Below are 25,616 nucleotides of genomic sequence, written 5' to 3' on the forward strand. Positions count from 1 at the left end.
CCCTGCATTATGCTGTCAAATTTTACAGGAGCCTACTGTTTGTTCTTGTTTTTGTCTCGAAAAAGCATCAAACATTTACAGTATTTCCCCATATTTAGGAAGAACAGTGCATTACTGTTCTACTGAATTGCTACTACTGATTACTGAATTTGGCTGTATTGTTACAGCAATTTATTACAGTGTTTGACTGATCACCCTTACATTATTTAATCAGAAAGAGCCTCATTGTTTACTCCAGTCAAGGTGTTTAAGGTCAGATAAAAGAGTGTGTAAACTCCTCCAACAGAAAGGTATTTTTGCCAACCAACACAAAGATTTATTCTTGCTGGCAGCCTGGCATTTATCATAAATTTTCCAATATATGGAAACGTAGAAGGTCACCTTTCAGATCCTCTCAAGTCTTTGACATCTGTATGCTATGGAGGTAAAAGAAATTACAAGGGGAATGATTTTGCCTTCCTGGTGATCTTGGAACAGCCACCTCAGGGGTTTGAACTATAAGCCAAAATCAACTGCATTTTAACTATGATATACTGCTGCTGTCAAATGACAATGCTGTATTTTCCAAATCTCAAAAACTGAACAAAAACAGTTTTTCCTGGTTGACAACCATGTAATTTTACAATTACAGTGATTGAAAAGATTTGTTGCCTACTAACCCAGAAAATAAAAGACAGTTTAATGTTTTGACCTCAAGTTATGTTTGTTTATGCAACAAAGAAAAGATACTTTAGTACTCAATTTTAGTGGTTGTGGTGTTGTTATAATGACTTGCTATATATATCCAATGTCAGGTTTAGAAATACCACTATCTGTAAGCTAGATTAATGCACTTTGTCTGCTGTCATTTTTAATTTAATTCACTGCTCAGAAGCCTGTACGGATTTTACAGCCTGCTTCATAATGTTGCTCTTTATAGAGGAAGCACTGCCTGCAGTTTGTCATGTGTTAATTTTTTTCCAAGAACGCATCCCATCAAAGCCTCCAAAATAATGAGGATTGTTTAAAAAAACTTAAATGGAATCTGCGGCTATTGTTAAAGCCTTTTTCTACAAAAACTTTTTAAGACAGTGCCCTGCTGAACCATATGTTGAAAGAAGACCAAAATGCACCTTTTTTATATATGTACTTTTATATATGTGTTCTATGTGTTCTAAAACACAAGCGTTTCATTGTTAGTGGTGTCAGGGGAGAATAGATGGGTCTGGGTTTCAGAAGATTTAAGAACAGGATTTCAGTCAGACATAAGGTTTAGATTCATATCGAAGAGGGACCCCACTCCTTTGGTGGGTGGTGAGAAAGAGAGCACGAGCTAATACTTAAAGAACAACACTGCCACCTGTTGGTTTTCAGTAGTACCACAAGTCCCAACCTTGTATTGACTCCTGTAAATCAAGTCAAAACTGCAAAAGGGGTACGCCATCACTGTTGTTACCAAATCTAGTCTTGCAAACAAATGTCTCTGAATAAACTAGTTTGTCCTACATAATGTATTAGGAGCATATACCTGCAGCATAATCTCTGCAAAGGGGATATTTAACTTCTTCATTATCAATTACCTGAAATGTCAAACTCTACAAAATCTAAATAATCACAACCTTTACAGAATTGTTAGCTAGAGAAATCATATTCTTTCAAAAACAGTTTTCTAGCATATGTATCCATGTTTGTATTCATATAATGTAAATCCCTTTGAGCATTGTGTCAGAATTTATATAAAATGTCATGACTGCTGTAATAAAATGTCCCATTAAATCAAAAGCACTTGGCTGTGTCAATGTGGCACTTACTGTAAACTTTTTTTTTCTTTAAATGGCAGCTTAAAGAATTTGTCAGAATATTTAATTGGTTTGGCATGTACTTTCTTTTTGCTTTTTTATTCTAATAAGCTGATCGTAACTTTGATTGGAAATGATGGATGGGATTGATCCACACAATTTACAGATTTGCATCAATTGCTTCCATTTATCATTTCACACTCCTGATCGATAGGTGGCGATATTTGGTGTTGTATCATCCTCCCTCGGTGGTTTTGCATAGCAAGTCGTTTAATATGGCGGCCCGCAGGATAGCATGTTTAGGGTTAAATGCCCTTTATTCCACTGTCTGCGCCCCAAAGCAGGTAATGTACTTATTATAACGTTGTATTTTGTGGTTTGAGTGCTTTCATTAAGATTACATCGTATATATATGACAGAAGGATAGAGAAAGCAACGTTAGCTAGTGGTTTTTAATATCTTTCTGACGTTAGCTTTGTAGCTAATGCTAGTTAGCCTGCTAAGTGACAAACGTCTTTTATATTGTTGCTAAGTAACTGCCTGGCTATTCACCGTAATGGCTAATAGCCAGAGAATTGTCTGATTGGCTCGGGTTTAAATTGAAATGTTTCCCACGGGTCTGTCTGTGGCAGCTTATATAAGATTTTAAGACATTTCTGAAGCTAACGGTGTCTTTAAATGCATTAGCCTCAGGAATGTCAGTCTGTGTTTGCATCAATCATCAAATCGTTTAAACACACTTTTATTACTGCATTACTTACAATGAACTACCCCCTCCCCCTGATCTGAATTTGGACAGTACAATTATCCCCAGACAGCACAGAGGAGTTTGTAATAAAAATAAACATTGCCATCCAATGGTCATTATAGTATGATTATGTAGATGAACTGTATAGCTTACTGCATGAGCTCCATGCTTCTCTTTCCCATACTACAAAAATACATGAACTAATGGCAATAGAATCGAGTTTATTTGTCTATTTAAAAGACATGTTTCCTCCTATAACTTCTCTCAATAAGCTGCCTACAAATTACAGGTTCTTCTCAATCCAAAATTATGTCTCCATCAGTATTGGTTATATTTGATAGCTACATAGAGTAGAAACTGATGCTGATGATGAGTGACGAGGTGATGTTGAGTGAGTCCCAAAGACCATGCTGACTCTGTACTTGTCCATAGCACATAACAGTGCGGATTAATCAAAATGATCATGAATACCCCTATGTAAATCTATGTCTACATGTCACTGACCAGTGTTTTCAATGTACTATCTGCAAAAAGGCTTTAACAACAGCCTGTAACATTAGGCTCAAATCTTGGAAGAAACTCAGTTTGAGTCATTCACACTGTGTGTGCTACCCAGGGGCATAATATTAGCTGTCAATCAATAACAACTGCTGGACCTTTGTGTGCAGGCCCTGAGGAGCTGCTGGGGGGCGATGGAGCAGGTGAGGGGTTATTACGTTGACTGGAGGATGCTGAGGGACCTCAAGAGAAGACAGATGGCCTTTGACTATGCTGATGAGAGGCTACGGATCAATGCACTGAGGAAGAACACCATCCTACCCAAAGAGCTTCAGGTACAATGCAACATGTCAACTTTTAATCAGTGTGTTGTAGAACTAAGCAAATCAATTTATCAGATTTGACCGGAATCGAATTGTGATGTTATCATGTTGCTCTTCCGTAAATTTCTGTTGTCCTAAGTAATGATTCAGAGCAAGCTGTAATTAAAAATTAGATATTGAAGTTTTTGTTTCACAGATATGAAGAGGTTGGTCTCATGTAATGCACAACAGTGGAACACAGGTCATTGTTTTGAACATGACTTTGATTACTCTATACTCATTTTTGGGATATTTTGTTGCCAAAGCAGTATGAAATCCCACTTAATCTTTATTATGGTTGGTCAGCTGATAAAATGGAGTCTGCATCTTTGTGCACATCTCTAAATAGCTGAACGTTTTCCAGTTGTAGAAAATCTTCTGAAACAGTGAGCAGAGTATAAGAGGACATTTTTCATGTTGTAAGTGCAGTAGACAACACAAGTTACTCAGAGTATTCGGTAAAGCTGTCACAGTTGTACATATTTTGTGATCATTACGGGAGGTGATTATTGAAAACACCCAAGGTGATTCCAAATTGTTTAAAAAACAAATAAAATCTGTGCAGGAGGTGGCAGATAAAGAAATTGCAGCATTACCAAGGGACAGCTGCCCTGTGAGAATACGCAACAGGTGTGTGATGACCTCCAGACCTCGGGGAGTGAAGCGGAGGTGGCGACTCAGCCGGATTGTCTTCCGTCATTTAGCTGACCACAACCAGATGTCTGGAATTCTGAGGGCAAGGTGGTGACTGGTGGATCCATTGGACTCTGCAGTCAGATTGGATGATGAAAAATCAGAAGAGCAGGACATCAGCATTCAATACAGACTTGTTTTGGCCTTTTAGTGTCTGGAGTCTTCAGAGATATTGACTTTAATGAAGCAGTTCTGCCACCACCCACAAAAAAGCCTGTAAAGTGTTAATGTTTAAAGTTAATCCACTGAGATTACTGTAGCATATCTTCAGTATGTTGTATATGCTAAAGAGGACATGAATTTATCCTTTCTGTAGATGATGTTTGTCCAGGTCAGTAAGTTGCTTGTTTTCTTATGGCTCTTCTAAATGTGATAAAACAACAAAAATACTCCTCAGCAAAGCAAATGTCCATGTAATTTACTGTATTCACAAATGGATGAATAAATATTGTTGTACATTACTACCCTTTTTCACATGTGTCTTGGTTTGTTGTAGAATGCAGAAGTCGATACAGAGACAAGCAATGTTTTATAGTGTTATTAGTAATAATTTGGTCAAGGAAAACCATATTTCCATCCACCATCAGATGTTAGTTACCTTTTAAAAAAAAAAAAAGTGTTGATTGGACAAGGAATCGCCTAAAATGAAAGCTGTGTCTTGCAATAATGCAATATTTTATTCTAGGTGTAGACAATAAAGTATTTTATTCCATTTCAAAGACTTTCCTTTCAAATATAATGTGGTTGTATATGGTTGGTTCAAGAGGTTGGTTTTATTTCAGAAAATAAATGCTTCAAAATGACTCAAAGAATTGTATCTATTATATTGAGAAAACCCATATCAAGTTGAGCTGTTACCTACTGGAGTCCTAAACTGCCTAAAATACAGGATGGTGTTTTCATATTTAATGTAATCATTAGCCTTAATTTAAATAAAATATAGTTTTAACAATATATACATCAAATATATTTGCCCATACTCAACATACATAGTGTAAATAGAATAAAAATAGTTATAAAAGTGGTGCAAAGTAATTGGTGAATGGCAGCAAAACTCTGCATCCATCCAAGTTGTGTTACAATGTTTAGACTGAAAGGCATAATAAAAAATAAAGTCGTGTAATTCACTGAAACAATTTCTTTTAATTTTTCATATATTATATGGCTATCAACACTTCGGTCCAGTAGGTGGCTGTAGTGGATCTATAGGTTGGCTGGCTAACCGCCTATAATCAAGAAGAAGAAGAAAAAAAAAAAAAAAAAAAAAAAAAAAAAAAAGAGAGAGAGAGAGAAAAACCCGTTGCTGAGTGAAAGTACTCTGAGGAGGAAAGACAACTCAAACACATTTTTGAAGATAGCATAACTGATAACCATAAACCCTAAATGGATCTAACCGAACAGGTAGACAGCATTTTCTTATTCGGTTTAGTATACACTGACAAGGCAGAACTATGGTTTGTATGGTATTAGCTAGCTGTATTTAACTAACGCTAACGTTACATGATTTCACCAAAATCAACGTTAGGAGCCACCGCGAACCCGGTGTTCCGGCAGCGTGGTGTGTTATTTTTATCTGTAGTTTCAAGAAGTGTGTAATACAATTTTTAACCAAACTTGAACGTGTATTTGACAAAGATGATTACAGTGCCTATTCATGTCTGGCGGCATATGTCAGTAGCTAGCTAGCAGTAACTTAAGCTAACCTTGACCGGAGTTTTCTAGAACATTCTAGCAACGTAATGTTAACATAACTAAAAGTTAATGTTAGCTAACATCGAAGCTCATTATTTGGCACCATGGCATCGAAGTAAAAGTGGAGAGAGTTAAGCTAATGGTTAGCTTAAATTCTAGACAACGAGAGCAAAGAGTGTAACTTATCGGGTAACTAAGCGTAGGGGACGATCTATGTCCCATCCATCTGTATTAGTTAGTTGGCATCTTATGACTAAGTTACCAACTAACGTTACCTTAACTTCCCTCACAAGGCAAAACTAAAAATATCACTATAAATAACGAATATTTACCCTGATAGGTGCTATTGTGAATGGTGCCAGACACTTATTCTTAAGCACTGTAAGCAATGTCGGTGTGATAAACGTTTGAGTACAATTTTACATTTCCAGTTACAGGGTGCATTAGTTAAGACACTGGGCAAAAAGAGAAAAATACAATAAATATTATAGTGGGGCTGGAACTTACACTGCAAATCAATCGTTTTTGTTAACAAAATGATTATTTTAGCCAATACAGTATCAAAAACGATTACTTAATGTTCCTCAGAGGTTACCCCAAACTGGGGTCATATAATTGATGTTAAGTACTCTAGATACAATGACGTGAAATTCAAGCAACACTTCCTGCAACCTTTGTGAAGCAAATGTTTAGTATTTTTAACTTGAGATATGACATGTCAGTGACTAATACATTAGTCTAAATTAATGTTCTGTCGGTCAACTAATGGAGAAACTAATATTTCAGCTCTGGACTGCAGACTGAGTTGAAATTAGCTGTTTTTTGTGTGATACATTATCTAAATAAGATGTTTTGTCTATAAACGGTCTAATTCAGGGATGTGCATTTCTCAGCAGTCTCATTCTTTCCTTACTACAGATCAGCCAGTTGGAGGCAGATTTGCTGGAGCTGGGGTCACTCTTGGAGAAGGCAGAGAGGAAAAGAGTGCAGGAGCTGCTAAAGCAGGAGCAGAAGAAGGTGGAGAAGGAGCTTGCAGTCAAACGACAACAGAAGGAGCTACAAGCCAGGAGAGAGGCAGACCCATCTGCTGCCTCTAAAGCAACATACACAGTCAAGATCACCAACTATGGTATGGTGCCATTTTTAGTAAGACTGCCAGTAATTTGTGAGAGAGTGCACCTTTTGAAAATTGTTCACACTCTTGCATCTTCTATGCAGCGTGGGACCAGTCCGAGAAATTTGTCAAAATTTACCTTACATTGAAGGATGTGCACAAAATTCCATCAGAAAATGTGGAGGTCAACTTTACAGAAGGGTAAGGTGATAATCAACATATACTGTATATATACACACAGTCTTTATTGTCACGTGTTACTAACCATGCAATTGTACTTTCTCACTCTCTCTCTTGCAGGTCATTTTCTGTCTTGGTAAAAGAACTCGATGGGAAAAACCATCAGATGACAGTCCTCAATCTGTTATATCCAATCGATGAAAAGGACAGCTATAAAAAGGTGAATAAAGCCTATTCATCAGTTAAAGGACTAGACTGTGTTTTTGATAGAAGGTGGCATGAGTTATTTGCTAGTAGTTCATAGATAAACTGAGGCAGTGAGTTGAACTTCCTATCAGTCAAAATTGTAATCAGGAAATGGGCCTAATTAATGAAACTATTTAAGCCATAACACGACATTTTAAATACATTTCTCAAGCTTGTTTTGTTACACCTCTTTACATCTTGGAAACATTTTGTTTTCAAAGATTGATAGTGTATTATCACACACTAGAACCTGTTCTGGGTGGATGATGTTTTCTGTTGTGAATGGTTTAACTACATTAAGCAGTTTGTGATCATTACAGGGCATAAAGTAGACTCCAAAACAATCTTGCAGTAGCAATCCTTGATTTACCACAGTGATTTATCAAGTGCTTATGGCTATGGTTCTGTTCAACAATTGCTAAATGTTTCTTACAGATACAGTAGCAACAAAGAAACATGGGCATCTAGTTGTCCCTTTTCTTGCCAACTGACTTGCATTTTACCCTTTGGTTCAATCTGCTAACTTCTGGAGAAAATAGAGCAGCAGAGTCTTGTTGGCTTATCGAAAGGCCTGTAACAATCTTTCCTCCCTTCAACAGATAAAAACAGACATGGTCCTGGTCATGTGCAAGAAGCAGACAACAAAGAAGTGGGAGTGCCTAACAAAGGTGGAAAAGCAGTCTAAAGAGAAAGAGTAAGTACAAAAAAATAAGGAATAGTGATTTATTTTAGTTCAAGTAATTTGCACAAAGCAGGGATTTTAAGTCACATAAGGCCACTGCATGCTTTAAATTAATTAATTAATTGGTTACAAGTTATGTGCAACATATATAATGATGCATATGATTAGTACCGCTACTACTGCAGACGCCAATGTGTTGTCAGTAGCTAATGACACATTGGCTTGAGCAGTTAGCAAATTAGCATAATGACCATTATTTTCTAACTATTTGAAACCTTCTTCCCCCATTATCTTTATTGAAAGTGTAAAGTGTAGATAAACAGAATTATGACAGTGTAATTTTTTTTTATAATATCACCCACTATTTGAAACCTTGCCAGTATTCTCATACACCTCTGGCCAGTCACTCCAAACAGCACTCTGAGATATGCAGTCGCCTGCACATTAAAGTGCAGTACCATATCTGTGTGCCAGGTGTTTACAATGCATCCTGGGTGCATGCATACAGGATGAGAATGAGAAGCCCACTATTCTGATGGACACGTACAAACTGTTATCCTATTGTCCCTCAACAGTAAACCCAATGTAGATGCCAATGCAGACCCCAGCGACGGCCTGATGAGCATGTTGAAGAAGATTTACTCAGATGGAGATGATGAGATGAAGAGAACCATAAACAAAGCCTGGTCTGAGTCCCAAGAGAAGAAAATACGAGGAGGAGAAGGCATGATGGACTTCTGAACTGCACTCACTGCTTTTCCACAGCAGGACCAAGTGAGAGCTGCCAGGGATGCAGCTGGCGTGACTTGAATATTAAATGTTATGGGTTGAAACTAAAGTCCAATAAACATAGATATACATAGAAATCATATTTCCACAAAATCTAGAAATTCATTACACAGTTCATATATAAGGTGTAGGGATTAATATCTAAGCCCCGGATGGTCTCATTTTGGCCCTGCTTTAAAAATCAGGCTTCCGGTGTTCTGATAGTCATGGGGCATAATGCATAAAGCTGTCAATAAGTTGCACGGAAAATGCCGTACAAACATAAGTGCGCTATCAAGCAGATGGCAACCTTAACACACCAAGAAATCACACATTTCATCATTTAAAATTTATTTTAAGTTAAGTTAGATTTAAAGGGTTAAATGACCACAGTGCATTTGTTTTTTTTTTTTGAGATAAGTCTCTCAAAATGTCTGTCAGCACTTCATCGTTTAAATTGGACCAGGGTAAATGAAATATGTGAGACATGTTCTGTAAAGTTACATCTTAATATTGTTCCTTTGCAGAATTCAGCGCAGCAAAACTGAGCTGATATTTAAGATGTTTTCAAGTGTACATTTGCCAAAGTCATGCTCATGTTCCTTTTAATGAAGACAACCAGAGAACTCTTCTGACTACTTTTAAAGTCTTCATATCAGCCTTTTATTTTTTTGTCATTCCATATAATATCTCAAATGATAGCAGTAAAGGCAGGATTACGCATGCATCAGTCCAGTGTAATAATGTATGTTACTGCATGGGTCTGTATTTTACCCACTCCTGTGTAATGCTCTAAAACACATTCTTTGAAATTCCTTAATGTGACTGTTAGTTTGTTACTATAATCTCTATTTACAGTAGCACCGTTACAGTTGTGATTTTTCCCTCCAACATTTGTGAATATGTAAAATGTATGATTTAGTTGATTATTTTACTTACGTATTGTTGCCCGCCCTCAGGTTGTTCATGAAGTTCTCACAAATATAGATCTTGAACTGAGTCTCCTTTGCCTCTGTTTGTTTGTCTTCTGGTTTTGAGATCAGAATAGATTTCATTCAGTGTTTTAACCAACATAGTTATTAGACTTGACTGGCCCTCTGTAATGTGAGTAATATAGTAATGTGAGCAATGGTCCACATACTATTTGACAAACATGGATCCTGGTCACTTAGATTATTGTTTGTGATGCAACACAGCTTTTAATGGCTCATTTCCTGTCTTGCTGCTATAGACAGTCACAGCACAACGTAGACTAGTGAATAAAGGGAGTTTTAAATATTTATACTATCATCCTTCAGAGCATGAGCTTTGGAGCTGCACGTTTTGTCCGCCAGGTGGCAGCTGCGATCAGTAGTTCACACGGCTTTCCCTGGGGATTTCTCTCTCTCTCTCTCTCTCTCTCTCTCTCTCTCTCTCTCTCTCTCTCTCTCTCTCTCTCTCTCTCTCTCACACACACTCACACAAAACACGCGGGGAAAATCTAACCCAAGATTTATTGTTGAAATTTGAGCTTTTATTTTGTAGGGGTTTGGCATAATAACAAACTCATCTCTGTGCCTGCAGTTTTGCTGGATTAATTAACTAAATAAGACTCATTGCAATATTTTTGTGATCTGTAGGTTCTAAATTATTATTTATGTGTCACATAATAATTTTGGACATACAGATATTTTTATATGACCCGTTGTAATATTTCCATGGTAGTATGGCTGCATGACGTGCAATTTCTATATTCGATCTGTTCAATGAATATGTTAATTCATTTGCAACACGTGTTTACACTGTAACCTCAGATGATGCATGAGTGAACGTGGTAAACTGTAAATCATTGGCCCTGGGGAGTGTTGTATGAACCACTGCAACATCATGGCATACACGATTCATTTTTATGGAGCAGATGACTCATTAAGATATTTCGCGAATAATTTTCTCATTGCTCAGTAATAAAGGTAGAATAATGAAAGGCCAAAAGTGAAATAAAATGAGGATTTACATGGCTATTCTCAGAGGTGTCGCGCAGCACTGAGACCGATTCTTTTTAGTCACGAGCTCTTTCATTCATGTTTTTCTTACATATAGATCATTTTTTGATTGAGATTCTGTCTGAGCAAATCGTCTGGACTTTCTCCACCAGTGCGCCACCACCCCCGCCCCCTGCTCCGTGACGTCGCAGCCTGACTATATAGCCTCCCGGAGAGCTGTACCCAGACACGCCAGATGGATACAGTTGGACTCGGTGGACGCATCATTACGCACCAGACCAACTACTGAGAAAATAAGGGAGATATATATATATATATATATATACATACACACCAAGTGGTCAGTTATACCGCTGTGTTAAATGGAAACCGGTTGTTTCACCGCGGCGCAGCGTATTTCGTGCCACGCCATGAATGCGGATTTATTTAAGCCTGTTCCGGAGCGTGGACCCCAACAGTCCTCTGCCCCGGTGAAAACCAGCAGGAATAAACCCGAACAAACCAAACCAGAGCTGGCCCAGGTGGTGACAGACTCCAAGACGGGAAGATCCTACAGTAAAGGAAAGCTTTTGGGAAAGGTACGAAGATTTAATATTACATGTGCTTGTCTCGCTTCACCACAGGAATCATTCTGAGGCGAAAGATGGATCTAGAATTTGTATTATTGAGTCGCTCTTTTAGGTTGATACGGAAGCTGTCGATGATTAAAATTCATTATTAGCCATTTTCCAGGTGTGTTACTAACAGGAATAGGGAATGACCTCGTGGTGATGTGGCCAATCTCCCCCTGCTGTGCGCGTCACTGCTCAATGAATCAGGCGCAAGGTGTGCCCAGCTCCTGTGCGCACACATGATTGGCAACACATTAGAAAAGCCGAAGAATTATTATTTATAAAAATCATCGCATTTTATTGACATCTCAGACGAATGCACCAAATATACATGGGCCCGACTCTGCCACTATCGCCCTCCCCTACAATATCGCCGCTGTAATGTTTTTTTTTTTTTTTTGGACACAGTATGTGCGATGTATGAATGGAGTGACTGTATCAACATGTTGCTCGACATCGATACGCTGCGTCGGGCAACCAGCCAGGTCTCTCTTCTCTGCTGCCTGCCGCAGAGCTGGAAACGTCTCCGTCAATTTCATGGTTAATGAATGCAGCAGCTCGGTCTGCCTCATCCCTCCTGTCCTCAAGCATATGTAGCCTTGATGGCATCAAGAAATATGCATGAGCAGTAGTAAACATGATGTTAGGGATTGATGGTCGGTTTTAGAAGCATCCAAGGCAACAAGAGATGCTGGTCAATTAATTATCTTGATTATAAAATGATGCATCTGAACAGGTTTAATCCTGGGTTGGTTATTTACTCATTGATTTGCCTCCACGCCAGCCTTCCAGAATTGGCTAAATCATTGTTGAATTATTTTGACTGCTGTACAGATACTGATCCTCGGATCAAAGACCTGCCATTGGGGCAGATTTTTAATGGCCATTGCAGGTTTTCAGCCTGCTACCTCTCTGTTAACTGATCATCCTGTTTGTCTCCCCCGAAGGGTGGCTTTGCTCGATGCTACGAGATGACAGACCTCTCCAACAACAAAATGTATGCGGTGAAGGTGATTCCACAGAGCAGGGTGTCCAAACCACACCAGAGGGACAAGGTACACCATCGTTCTTGTTTATACCTCCAGTATGTCTTGCAGAGAGGCCCATGCGTAATCTGAATTCAGTATCTGGATTGTGTTTAGGATTGAAATATGCACACAAACTGATTGTCCAATTTTTAACAGATAACGAATGAGATTGAACTCCACAAAACCCTGTCGCACAAGCATGTGGTGAAATTCTCTCATCATTTCGAAGACCAAGAAAACATCTACATATTCCTGGAGCTCTGCAGTCGGAAGGTGAGACTTGAGAAATCTCTAGAACAGTCTGCACAGCTTGCATGTGTTTTGCTTGCATGAATACAGCTTGCCTTGTATTGCTCCACAGTAACGGACTATAAACACTATATTCTTATCTTAAGTATACACACCTAACAGCCTAATGATTACTGATGCAGCGTCCCAGACACCCACCTGAATCACACCAGCATCTATTTGCTATGCTACTCTGCTGTGTGTGTGTAACAGTGTTGTACAGTCCCACTGATGGATGCGGGGTTGACAGTTCACTCATTGCTCTGTCTCTGCAGTCCCTGGCACACATTTGGAAGGCGAGACACACGCTCACAGAGCCAGAAGTGCGATATTACCTCAAACAGATCATATCCGGCCTCAAGTACCTCCACAGCAGAGGGATCCTTCACAGAGATCTCAAACTAGGTATGTGAGTATATGAGCGAAACGTGGCATCCGCACAACACAAGCATCCCAGGAATCCGCTGTGACTTTTGGGCCGGCACATGTTATCTGTGGAATGCTGACTGGACAAATGTTTTTGTCTCTTTCAGGCAACTTCTTTGTCAATGAGAACATGGAGCTGCGGCTGGGCGACTTCGGCCTCGCTGCTAAGCTGGAGACAGTGGAGCAGAGGAAAAAGTTAGTAAAGAAAAGAAGTAGTTAAACATTAAGTTTTCTAACAGAGGTAGCCACAAATTCTCAGATAGAGAGACTGATATTTGAAAATTTTTAAATAGTTTTTGGTAACGATCTTTAATTTATAGCCTTACTTATTTGAGTTTAAAATTTGGAAAAAAGCACACATTGCTACTTTTGGAGTGACTGCTGTTCATAAACATAACACCCAAGAAACTGAACATTACAGCCTTAGCCATTTTCTTGGCTTGCATAATGCACATCAACCTAAAACCATTACGTCAGTTACTAAGCACATTCTTCCTCCTACTACTTTCTCTCAGTAAGTACCTAACTAAACCGGTTTCCAAGTGGCAGTTGAATGTAGCGCTTAGAGCAGAGTTTCAGTACCTGTTTGACACCTTCCTGTGGAATACCAGAAGAATGAGTATGGCAGGAAAAAAAATTGCTTTAACCACTTCCTTGTCTGCATGATGCATCTACAGATCAGAAAATAATGGTAATTGTTTGAGGCATTAAATCTATCCTGTACTTGTTTTTTTCTCAGAACCATCTGTGGGACTCCCAACTACTTGGCCCCTGAGGTGCTCAACAGGCAGGGCCACGGCACAGAGTCTGACGTCTGGTCCCTCGGATGTGTCATGTGAGTTTTTATTTATTTGTTCCTGATTTTTTTTTTTTTTTTTTTTTTTTGTGTCCAGTCATGTTTGAAATAACATTTGTGGAATTTGGCAGTATGGGTTTTGGTTTCAGCTTCATCTTATCTCAGTGTGTTAAATGAGGACGTTGTACCAAACCGCAAACATTGTTTGTAGTATAAATCATTATTTTATATCTTGACCAGTGGTTGTCTTGCGTTTATCCCGTTCAGGTACACACTGATGTGCGGCAGCCCTCCCTTTGAGACTCTTGACCTGAAGGAGACGTACAAGTGTATAAAGGAAGTTAAGTACAACTTGCCATCCACGCTTTCCCCTGCGGCACAGAAACTCATCTCCGGCATCCTGCAGAAAAACCCCACGGACAGATTCTCACTGGATCAAATCCTCAACCACGAATTCTTCACCAAGGTATGTGAATCATGCTAATTTTGTCAGTTTAAAGAAACAATGATGGGGTTTGATGCTTTCATCCATTTTAAGGACATCAGCTCAAGATCATAATGCTTTTTGGGAGTGGGGAAATGGTGCTTGAAACTAGAAGAGAATATCTCATGTCCGCATTAGACGTATCGTCATGTTCACTCAGAATGAGTGAGTTGTGTGCCGTCTCTGTCCCTCTTACATCTTCCTTACCTTCCTCTAGGGTTTCACTCCTGATAAGCTTCCCCCCAGCAGCTGTGTGATGGTGCCAGAGCTCCACCCTCCCAGCCCTGCCAAGAAATTCTTCAGTAAAATGGCCAAGAGCCTCTTTGGCAAAAAGAAACCAAAAGGTAAGCAGCAGCACAGGAGTCAAGTGAGTGAAACAGTAGAAGATAGGTCACATATATGTCCCTTCCCGAATGTGATTATGCAACATCTGTTGTTTTCTTAATTTGCTTTCGTCTCATGGAAACTGATGTTTTTAAAAAAAAAAAAAAAAAAAAAAAAAAAGTTTTTACTGAAGAACTGGATTGTAATTCAGTTTTAGTTTTCCTTCAAGCATTTCCATGAACTACTGTATGTGGGTATATAAACGCTCCTGTGGTTAAACATATTTGTTGTGACTACAATGCAAGAATCTTGTTTATTTTTATTTTTTGCAGTGGAGAAGATTCCATGCGAGGAAAAAGATGACAAAGACATTTCCAAGCTGGTGTCAGGCATCGTTAAATGTTCCATCAACAGACAAATCAGCTACAAGACAGTGGGACTCAATGAGGTACATCTTTCATCTTTCTTTGTGTGTGTGTGTGTGTCCTTCTTCTTCTTTTTTTTTTTTTTTTTTAAAGTAATTAAATCCCACAAGTAGTACATAATTACATATTTTCACAGCAGACAACATTTGTTGTGACATTATTGTGTGATAATTGCTTTGCATCTAGTGTTTGACGTAAGCTTAACAGCTTTTTTTTTTTTTTTTTTTTTTTTTTTGCAGCATGGCATGTTCAAAAAACTATATTGGGTGAATAACTGGCTCTTTAATTTATGAGGGAGAGTTTTTCTTCAGAATAACATAGCAAATACCAGCACTGAAGACTATCTTAGACTGACTGACTGAATATGGAGCAGCTATATCATTTGAACAATGGATTATGCTTTTGATTATACAAAGGAATAGTCCTCTTTTTTTTTTTTTTTTTTTTTTCCTTATTTATTTATTTTTTTAAAGGGATTTAGAAATTGTATTTAGCTTCACTGATATTGCAGTGGAAGGTTCTGTATTGTCCCAGAAGTCCTTCAGCTTGTCAACAGACCAGTAAAATTTCAGAGGTCAAATGTTGCACTGTTTGTTGGTTGTAGCTGTTAATATTTAGTGAGAAAGTTTAGTGTATATTGGACTTATTGAGGCCATTTTTTTTTTCTTTTGTCTTTTTTTCTTTTAAGTATCTGAGGAAACGGTTACTGCATACTTGGTAGAATCCATCCCTTTTTGTTTTTTTGACTACACAAAGTGGTTGTCAAAAGTGCCTTGTTTACTTTTTTTGTACGTATGCCTGCAGGAAAATATGATATGCTAACAAACCGATTACCACCTCATTATTTCAAAAGCAGCTTCGTGGTCACATGACATTAGAAACTACACATCACACTTGCAGCATGCTTGCAAAGCACACAAGGAAATTGTGGTACTAAAAGTAGTGCAGTAAGAAGCAACAATTAAAGCTGTAGCAGAAAAAGCAACATTGCTGGCTGTTTTTTTGTTTTTTTTTTAGACCCACAATCGCTAAGCAAGTGTGTAAGCATTAATAGAACACATTCAGACTGTCTCATGCACGTCTTCCTACTTCTGTAGTTACCTTGTTTTTTGGCATGTCATTTTTTTTCTTTTTAGCACTTTGGTTCTTTTTTTCTTGTCACAACTGTGTGCTAAATCCTGTCTTTTTGTTGCTGCTCAGGTGCCCTCTCCCGCCACCGGTCAGGTGGTCAGCTCTGTGCCTCTGGAACAGACTCCTGCTGAGGAGGAATCCAGGAAGTCAATTTCACGCTCCTTCAAGGGCACCATGGCCAGCAGCACTGAACGTAGGGCCCAATACTTCGCTGAGTAGATATATTTGATTGCAATTTTTAATTCCTTTTTTCTTCTATGATCAATGTTTCACATAATTCTTGTTTTCTGTCCAGCATGTGAGGATGTCCTGACCCCTGCAGCTGTCGCTGAATCGGCCATGAAAGTTCTCAACAGCTGCCTGGCTACCATGCCTGCAGGTAAGAGAGCACAAAGCAGGCTGAGCTGTGCAGACTGCAAGAACACTATTGGCCTACAGCATGATGATGGTGTTTGGCAAGTCAGATCGATGTGTTTAATCTCAAGACAATAAATGGAAATGCTGAATAGCATCTTTAAATCTTTGCATCTGTGCTACAGAGCACCAAAACAGCACACCAAAAAATGCTGCTTCCTCCAACATGAACCATCTTACATTCTGTTGCATTAAATGACCAACGATGCAGAATCATTCAAGTTTAATCAACCAGATATTTTCCTTGCCTCAGCCATTTCTTTGTCTGAATATCTGCTGACTCATGTAGCCTAAAGTACCTTTTAAGTTTATAGCTTAACATTTGTAGCATTTTTTTTGTAAAATGCTGACTTATAGACTTGGAAATATAAACATTTAGTCACTTTTACTCAGACTATAGAACAATTTCATGTCATAATATCAATCCTAACATTTTTATCTCTTATCTTTCCAGCCACTAGGAACCCACCCTGTTTGTCCAGGCCACAGTCCTTCCTGTGGGTGACTAAATGGGTCGACTACTCAAACAAATATGGTTTTGGCTACCAGCTCTCGAACCAAAGCATTGGTGTGCTCTTCAATGAGGGAACACATCTCAGTCTTTGTGACCAACGCAAGTAAGTACCATAAGAGCTACAGTATTTTCTTAAGGTGTCATGTAAACATTTACATTGTGCATAGAATTTCTTGGCTGAGTCTAGTCATAAAGTAGTCAAGTAACCAAATTGGTCCAATATGTGTTCCAGCTATACTTAACCAGTTTCCACATAGCTAAGCTAGTCCTCCCTATCAAAATGTGTGCTCATCATAAATTACAGTTTTTAGGGGATTTGATTTAAACTTCAAAATTTGAACCCAATCAAACGGTAACACTTTTTTCTCTTTCCTTCCAAACAGGACAGTCCACTACTGCTTGACCAACAACGAACACTTCACTTTCCCTGCCAGCTCTCTACCAGAGCAGCTTCGCAGCCAGAGACAAATTGTAGAGCTCATGGCTAATTACATGGAGCAGAACCTTATGGAGGTATGAGCAAGGCTGCTATTTTGTAGCTAGAAGCTTTCAAAGATGTCTAAGAGCAATTGGACAATGATTGTAACGTGACATCCTGTGAGCTAATCTAAATATTTTCTGTCCTCTTCAGGGTGGAGATCTGCATTGTGAGGAGCAAGTCTCAGGTCCTCCTCCTCTGCTGCTCCAGTGGGTGAAGACTGACCATGCGCTTGTCATGCTCTTCAACAATGGCACTCTACAGGTTCGAAAAAACTCATAAATTCTATATTTAGAGTCCTAGATGCACTTATAAAACAATGCAAGTAGTGCAACACTGTAAACAAAATTACAAGTTACAAAAACAGGTCAGTCAGATGCCAATTACCCATTTTGGTAATACTTTTCTTACATTCATGCTCTGTTTTGAATCCCTTCCAGGTTAACTTCTACACAGACCACACCAAGATCATCCTGTGCAAGTCCTCTGATGACTCCTACCTGCTCACCTACATCAGCCGGGAACGCGTCTCATGCACTTACCTCCTCAGCATGCTCATTGAGATGGGCTGCACCTCAGAGCTAAGACACCGACTGCGATATGTGGTCCAGCTGCTCCAACACCACGCTGATGCCTGAGAGCACAGCTCAGTGCCTCCCAGGCTGCCTGATTGGCAGATGCCTTGGAGGCAACTTGACTGGTTAACACCTCTTCTTAGGCATCTTGACTGACTGATATCATTTCTTAAGGCAGTGCCGGGAGGAGCTGACGCCTGTTCAGTTGACAGATGGAAGGCTGCTCAGAGCAAGCAAATATTCTCCTCTGGACTGGTGCTTAGGCAGCTGATGATCAAATTGCTTGACCTTGATAAACATCAAGCAGTCAGGAAGTTGCCCAATGCAGCATCTGCCTCAAGGGTTTGTGCCTGTCGAGCTTATGCCTCAAAGGTATCCACCTGGAAGGTAGTGGTACCTAAAATAAAAGACTCCTACCTGGTCTGAAATGATGGATCCCTCACAGGCAGATGCATAAATGAACACCCAAACTCCCAATTACCTTCCCTCACTCACTCAAAACCACTGCTTCTTGGCTGGATCTTTCAAAGCCACCAACCAACCCTGCAGCTTTCAGCTTCCCCTGATAGGCGATAACCCAGGCATGGTGTCTCAAAGGTAAATAAACACTAAAATTGTCTTATTTGCTTGCAATGGAACAAGGATAATTTTAGCTCCATTTTCCAAAAGTATTTTAGCAGCAAGGTTATCTACGCCGTTGACTTGCACTGGACCCGTGATCTTACTGCAGAGATGCTTTGGGAAGAATTGTGGTTTGATTGGGGAGAGAGAGACCCTTCTACCCTCGGTTGGTTTCTGGCCTTTTGGAATATGGCGCGCACATTCTTTTTTTTTTTTTTTTTTTTTTTTCTTCTTTAAAAAAAAATAAAAAATTAGCCAGCTATAGGATCACACTACGATCTTTACCACACATGCACAAATAACATTCCTGGCCTTATTTTATGATGGTGATGCTGAAGTTCGGAGAAAGTCATAGCTTCCTCTGCTCCAATGTCATTTTTGTCTTTTTTTTTTTTTCCTTCTTTTTTTGTATGTGTGTGTTTTTGTTTGCTAGTTATTTGAAACAAATTTCACTGATGTGGTACACAACACACTTAAGGGGCTATGGGAGCAACACAATTTTGCACTTTTTTTGTTTGATTTTTTTAAGTTCATCTGGAAAGCAAAACTTTTTACTACCACTGTTATATTTTATTTGTTTTTAACTAGATACCGAAAGGCATTTTCTTTGTTGGTTTTTAAAATGATTGTTTTAAATTCACAATACAGTAGGTGACTGTGTGTGCGCCACAGATGAGCTGGTAAACGAAACTGTTGGTTGGAAAATGAGGGTGGGGGGGTGGGGGTTAAAAGTGCCTTTCTGAGGGATGTCTGTATAGTGCAATAACAACCCTTTGTGAATGTCAAGCTGGATACAAACAAGATTCAAGATGAGTTTTACAGGTGGGATTTACTTTTGTACTTTGCATTAAGTTTAAAAGTAAGTCCAATAGCACTACACTCTCACTACCTGGTATAAGCTTTTAGAACTGGTATCATAAATATATATCCCAGTAATATCTACTATGGAAAAAAGAAAACATTGTACTCTGTTGTACTGTAATCCTTATCGGTTTACATTGCTTTCTCGACCCAGAGTTGTATCCTAAAAACTGTGACCTGGAATGCAAGTATTACGTACATGTGTTTTCAAAAAATCCAACATTGTGAAAGCCATCTGCCAATTCAGAAGAGTCTTATTTTTTGGCACATAATGTCCTGTTTATTTATTTTTTTATTTATACATGTTTTATTTATTATGTAAATGTTACGGTCTTGACACAAGGAAATGTTCAATTCTGATCACCTTTTGTATGTAACATTTGGGGGGGATGGGATAAAAATAAAGTTTATTAAAAATTAACTTAATCTGCACTTATTGTTGCATTTTCTGCTGTGATTCTGATTTTCCAATGGAAACAAACTTAGTTGTGTCATTAACATCTACTGTAAAGTGTTTGTCACATCTCAAATAAAAATGGTGTTGGATGATATGGATAAAATCAGTTATCTCTAACTGATATTTACTAAATTATTAAATCACATGATTAAATATTAAATGCACACTTTATCCTATTTGGTCAAAAAATATTTAAGGATTTGTCATTGGAATATGCCTCCCCAATGGCTTACACTCTTACCAGAGGTAGTAGACAGGGCTGTCATCTCAGCCCATTCCTCCGAGAGTGTGTTTGAGCCGCTGGCAGTGACTGTACAGCCATACTGAAAATTATAGGGGTGGGCACTATGCAGATGACATTCTTCTGTTTTTAGAAAGCTGGCATGATCTGCCCATGGTTTCAGTTTGTGGTTGGTTTTCGTCATCTCGTGACTTCTATAACTTCTTCTGTTCTACTTCCATGGATTTCTTGGCAAGTAGCTTAACCCTTAAGTTCAAGGAAAGGAAGTCTACTAGATCTATTCAACATAGAAGGCAGCCTAGGAAAAAATGTAAAAAGTGACAGTGCCAATTCACAAGGGCAGCCTTTGTATGCCCAATAAAGTCTTGTGATTGGGCATGCCTTGATGATGAATAATTGTTTACTCTGGGGCTGACTCACACACCTTGACTCAGATTTCAGTGTGGATTCTTGAGCCTGTTTCTCCTCTTCTTGGGAAGTTTGAGTGGTTGTAAGCACAGTTGCAAACATCACTGAGAAGACAAACATTTCTATGGTTTATCATGTCACTGTAGCATACAACAATGCACACTGCTAGCTCCCCCACAATTAATACATACGCTAGGGAAGACATCTTTGTCAGAACAGTGTTGATTGCAAATAGATTAAGGTATACTGTAGTTTTAAAACTGCAAAGTTAAACGTACATTAAAATGACACCACACTGCACAATGTAGCCGGTTTGTGTTGCCCTCTATACAGACCCTGGGCTCTTCTTGGTGTCTATTCCAAAATAATTTGCCATTTCCTTCTCTGCGAAATGTAAAAAAACTTGCAGGAACTACATTCATGGTCTAGGCAACCATTGCAAGCCAGTGTAATCGTGTTTTATGTGACACAATTGAGTCCTAAACCAGCTCCATTGCCTGACTCTAAACCTGACCTTGTTCTTGTAGCTCTGTAGCACTGAGCAGTAACACCACTGACAACCCCAATTGAGTTCCTCATCAAAGCATCTATACACTAGCAAGTGCTAGCAATAACTTCATTAACTAAACAGTGAATGCAGTATAAAGCACATGAATCACAGCTTTGATAAAGACATGAAAAACAAAGAACTCTAAATAGCCTGTCCTGTACGCAGTACAGCAGCAGTACAGACCCAAAATGTCAAAATCCTTGATTTTCTCATTATAGTAATATGTCGTATACATGAATCATTATGGAAATTAGTACATATTTATGCATCCATTTTGGCACACAAGGTCACAGCATCATCATGACTTTTATTTGATGGATTAACTGGTAAAAAAACAAGACTTTTAGAGTAGACATTTAACAAAAAAACTACATCAAAACATTCAAAGTATTAAATATCATTTGTTCAACAAGACGTGGAAACAGATTATTATTCCAAAATACGAATTAAATTCTAACGTAATCAAAACTGGGTAAAACAGTACAAATTCTAGCTTTAATGTTGCATATTTACTGTTTTTTATTGAATATGTGGATAGAAACAGTTGTCTAAATCAGCATACAATATTAGCTGAGAGACTCCATCTTCAGATGAAAAGGAAATAGTTGTAAGGTATGACGTCAAGAGACTCACATCACTGTTTCAAACTTGTCAAACTAGTTATACTATCTGTGCAAGAAAGGGGCACATTTCTTCTGTTATGTTCTCGGAAATAGTTTTAGCTATGAATACCTTGATAAGTGCAGACAGAGGATTAGAAAACATTCAACCACAGCTTGTAAAGTTGTCTGATATTGACTTAACACATGGAATATTAATGTATGGATATGGACATGTGATTTCACATATGTGCACCTACACACAAAAAATTGACTCATACACACATTCAGTACACCTGATCAGTAATCAGCAGACAACACTGGTTTTCAGGCAAATGCACACGCAAAAATCACACAAACAAACAAACACACATGCATACAGCCTGGCTCCCTGCCACAATCTCACCTGTCATTATGATGCAGCAGTGCTCTTTTCAACCATGGACACACTCAGAGAAACAATGAGGGCTAATGCAGCCTTGTTAGTGGGTTGTTTTGTGTTGTGTGAGTGTGTTTGTGTGTATACAAAAGAAAACGGCCTACAGAGAGACAGGACTCATTTGGCAGCTACTCTATGAATCCCCATAGAGAGAGAGAGAAAACCCCAAAAAGAGTCCCTTCTGTCAGCTCTTGAGACTTACTGATCAAATATCACCCAACACTGTTGCTGTGAGACCAGCACTGCTTTCCAACCACTAATCAGAGTTAACCAAATTATGAAATTAACAAAGGTTGTCTATCTGAAACATTGGACAAATCAAACCAAAACGAAAAACAAACTTAATTGCTATCTGGCCCTAAACCATGAATATAAACTGGGATCCCTTTATTGTCAGAGATTCAAAGCAGAGACAGATCCTGACCAAATACAGACTCAGTGACCACAATCTAGCCATAGAGAAAGGACGACACAAGAAGTTGTGGCTACCAACAGAGGAAAGAGTCTGTGGTCACTGCACGACAGGTGAGGTTGAGCCAGAGATGCACCTCCTCTTAAAATGTGACAAATATAATAATATCAGAAGTAATAGGAGACATAGCCCACACACACACACACACACACACACACACACACACATAAAGTTACATGTACACATACATTTTATTTGTATATACAGTTTTGATGTTATATACTGTATTTTATCTATATTGTGTTATTGCTAATAATACTGTTTTGTGTATTGTGCAGATATTTGATCAGTTTGTACTTGGATACTATGGCCAAACTGTTTTCAATACTTTCATGCCAAGAAAGCAAATTAATTGAATTTAATTAAATTGAGAGAGAGAGAGAGAGAGAGAGAGAGAGAGAGAGAGAGAGAGAGAGAGAGAGAGAGAGATTTATGTATGTTTTTTTTATTTTACACTTGCTTTGGCAATGTTAACGTCTGTTTCCCATGCCAATAAAGCCCCATTGAATTGAATTGAACTGAATGAGAGAGAGAGAGAGAGAGAGAGAGAGAGAGAGAGAGAGAGAGAGAGAGAGATAGTGAAATGTCATCAAACTTCCCTCCTGGCTGTATGCTGGAAACTGGGGCAGCACCAAGAGATCACAAGGCTGCTTTGCTGTGACTCTGAGGCCAAAATGTGCTGATTTCACATATTTAATTGCAGCGTGAGACATTCGCGTCACTCCACTCAGCCTCAGTTACCTCAGAGGTGTAAATGAGAGTCTCTACTGTCAAATTCTTTCTGAATTTGTTGCTTATAGTAACGTACTCACCTCAAGAATTACTGAGATCTGGGACCAACAGGACTAAACATAACTAAACATAACTAAACATAGGTGGTCAGATGATCACACAGGTTGTAAACAAGCCAACAGTGTTGCCATATTATTTACCACTTCACTGAAAATGAATGCACCCAAAATATTTGTAGCAATCCCTCATCGCACACGGAAAACCAGTAGAGTAGGTCAGAGTTCAACCAGGATGTTGGTCTATAAACTGTGATGGATGTTTACAATGGACAGTTATAACTTTAGTGTTCACCTTGGTTTTGTCTTCCAAATAAGTTTGGCTAACCTGTTGGTTTGTTTAAAATGCATCATTGTCTGACCACTTGTGTTTCTTGTCCCATCTGACTATTTTGCAATGTTGCTGTGCCCCTAGATCTCTGCAATCTCTTTAGTGAGTATATTATCATGACATGTAGAACCCAAACAAATGAAAATAAGATCGAGTTTGTAATAAGCTGGAAAAATAACAAGAGAGAATGTGTGATCAGGACTCAGTATTTCCACTCACGTCTCCACACTAACACACGCATGTAAAAATAGCTTTAAAGTATTAATAACTGTGACATAACCTGTTGCTTCTTCCTTTTTACAGAATGATGTGATGTGTTAGCAATACAACTCATATTCAGTTTATGAAAGCGTTTGTTGAACAACGACTGGTTGGCCTTTTTCAGGAAAAATCCACAGATTCACAGGAACTAATGCGTTTTATGCTTCCAGCAACAACAGCAGTTTGTTTAGAATAAATAGAAGATCTCAGTTGATGGCACAGAGAGGAGACAACAGAAAAGACAGGGTCATAAAAACTTAATCAACAGGAATTCAATCGTATCACAGTATGAAGTCTCTGAATGTGATTTCTGGGAAATGCAGGGCAAACTAACACTAAAAATATCAGACATGTTGTAGCACTTCAATAATCCTTTTTATTTGAATAGTGCTGCTAAAGAACAGTGTATGAAGACAAAACAAAAAGATAGAGAAAAATAGTTAAAATCAGACATTTGTAATTGGAATGTGGAATTTGTGTGTCTTTGATAAGAGTCTGGGATACATCCTGGGAATTTACAGCATCATCTCCTCAGCACAAAACACAGCATCGGTAAGCTGTTTAGATATACTGTACAGCAATTTCAGCATTAAATCATTTCCTCAACAGTGTACCTAAATGGCATATTGCCAACTCCCTTCAGCAGTATAATCACTTTTTCAGCCCCTTTAGCAAAATCATCTTCTTTCTTTCTCTTTTATTTTGTTCAAATGATCATGCCTGCAAATAGTTCACAAATGGATGATTAACAGAGTTGGATGGGTCTTCAATTATTACTGATGAGAGATTAAAATTCAGTCCAAATCTGTTTATCTAAATGAGGTCACTTTGTCATTGGAAAGGGATTGTGCAGTGTATGGGAGAGAGACTGCGACGCGTCAGAACATGTCTGGATAGGCCCGATGGCACTCAGTGGCTCTGTCTCTGTCACAGACTGCTGACATATTTTTTTGTTTTACAGCACTAATTTAAGAAATGTTTGTTGGAATACATTAGTTAGTAAATGCTACAGTAAACTTTAAAAGTGACACTTTTGTCCACGTCATTACATTCTAAAATTGTTATATATGTGAATAATTACTATAATAAAAAGTTCCCAAAGATGGAAAAATTCTTTCTTGAGTGATGTTGAAATAGGTGTTCCTACAGTGGGAGGGAAGAAGAGAAGTCTGTTAGCAGATGTTACAGGGAGTCCTTTCAATATTGTCGCGTATGTGTGTGTATGAGAGAGAGAAGTATTCACATACTACTCACATCAACCTCCTGCTTACAGTGTGGTGTTAACTGGAAGATACATTGTTGTCACACTTATTTTTATAAGATGATAATTCTCCCTAACATGTCATATGAT

The 25,616-nt window shown here is 38.6% G+C and overlaps 2 protein-coding genes across 4 annotated transcripts; both read left to right on the top strand.

The window, feature by feature from the left end:
- Positions 1-1,974: 1,974 nt before the first annotated feature.
- On the top strand, positions 1,975-9,761 carry LOC122886602 (28S ribosomal protein S14, mitochondrial-like). 3 transcript variants are annotated; one of them, XM_044218989.1, is made up of 7 exons: positions 1,975-2,122; positions 3,195-3,359; positions 6,690-6,900; positions 6,990-7,086; positions 7,186-7,285; positions 7,911-8,005; positions 8,569-9,761. In XM_044218989.1, the coding sequence occupies exons 1-7, from the start codon at positions 2,054-2,056 to the stop codon at positions 8,732-8,734; spliced, it is 903 nt and encodes a 300-aa protein (XP_044074924.1). In that variant the 5' UTR covers positions 1,975-2,053; the 3' UTR covers positions 8,735-9,761. The 3 variants fall into 3 exon arrangements, with proteins under 3 accessions (XP_044074924.1, XP_044074926.1, XP_044074925.1); XM_044218990.1 differs by lacking the exons at positions 1,975-2,122; positions 3,195-3,359 and adding an exon at positions 5,320-5,480; XM_044218991.1 differs by lacking the exons at positions 6,690-6,900; positions 6,990-7,086; positions 7,186-7,285; positions 7,911-8,005; positions 8,569-9,761 and adding an exon at positions 3,952-4,540.
- Positions 9,762-10,957: 1,196 nt separating this feature from the next.
- On the top strand, positions 10,958-20,140 carry plk3 (polo-like kinase 3 (Drosophila)). The gene is made up of 15 exons (XM_044218988.1): positions 10,958-11,321; positions 12,302-12,409; positions 12,539-12,655; positions 12,946-13,075; positions 13,204-13,291; positions 13,836-13,931; positions 14,160-14,358; positions 14,594-14,720; positions 15,033-15,148; positions 16,326-16,449; positions 16,552-16,635; positions 17,125-17,287; positions 17,568-17,697; positions 17,816-17,926; positions 18,103-20,140. Exons 1-15 carry the CDS (start codon positions 11,106-11,108, stop codon positions 18,298-18,300), a joined length of 2,007 nt encoding a protein of 668 aa, XP_044074923.1. The 5' UTR covers positions 10,958-11,105; the 3' UTR covers positions 18,301-20,140.
- The last annotated feature ends 5,476 nt before the right edge of the window (positions 20,141-25,616 follow it).

The sequence above is a fragment of the Siniperca chuatsi genome, linkage group LG13 (genome assembly GCF_020085105.1).
Source record: "Siniperca chuatsi isolate FFG_IHB_CAS linkage group LG13, ASM2008510v1, whole genome shotgun sequence".
NCBI classification, from domain to species: Eukaryota; Metazoa; Chordata; class Actinopteri; order Centrarchiformes; family Sinipercidae; genus Siniperca; species Siniperca chuatsi.

Bases quoted from the DNA above. Each gene is read 5' to 3' on its own strand.
- plk3 (XM_044218988.1), top strand. From the start codon at position 11,106: ATGGAAACCGGTTGTTTCACCGCGGCGCAGCGTATTTCGTGCCACGCC. The intron at 13,076-13,203 runs GTATGTGAGTAT...TGTCTCTTTCAG, and splicing joins TCACAGAGATCTCAAACTAG to GCAACTTCTTTGTCAATGAG. The intron at 15,149-16,325 runs GTACATCTTTCA...GTTGCTGCTCAG, and splicing joins AGACAGTGGGACTCAATGAG to GTGCCCTCTCCCGCCACCGG.
- LOC122886602 (XM_044218989.1), top strand. From the start codon at position 2,054: ATGGCGGCCCGCAGGATAGCATGTTTAGGGTTAAATGCCCTTTATTCC. The intron at 7,087-7,185 runs GTAAGGTGATAA...TCTCTCTTGCAG, and splicing joins GAGGTCAACTTTACAGAAGG to GTCATTTTCTGTCTTGGTAA. The intron at 8,006-8,568 runs GTAAGTACAAAA...GTCCCTCAACAG, and splicing joins AAGCAGTCTAAAGAGAAAGA to TAAACCCAATGTAGATGCCA.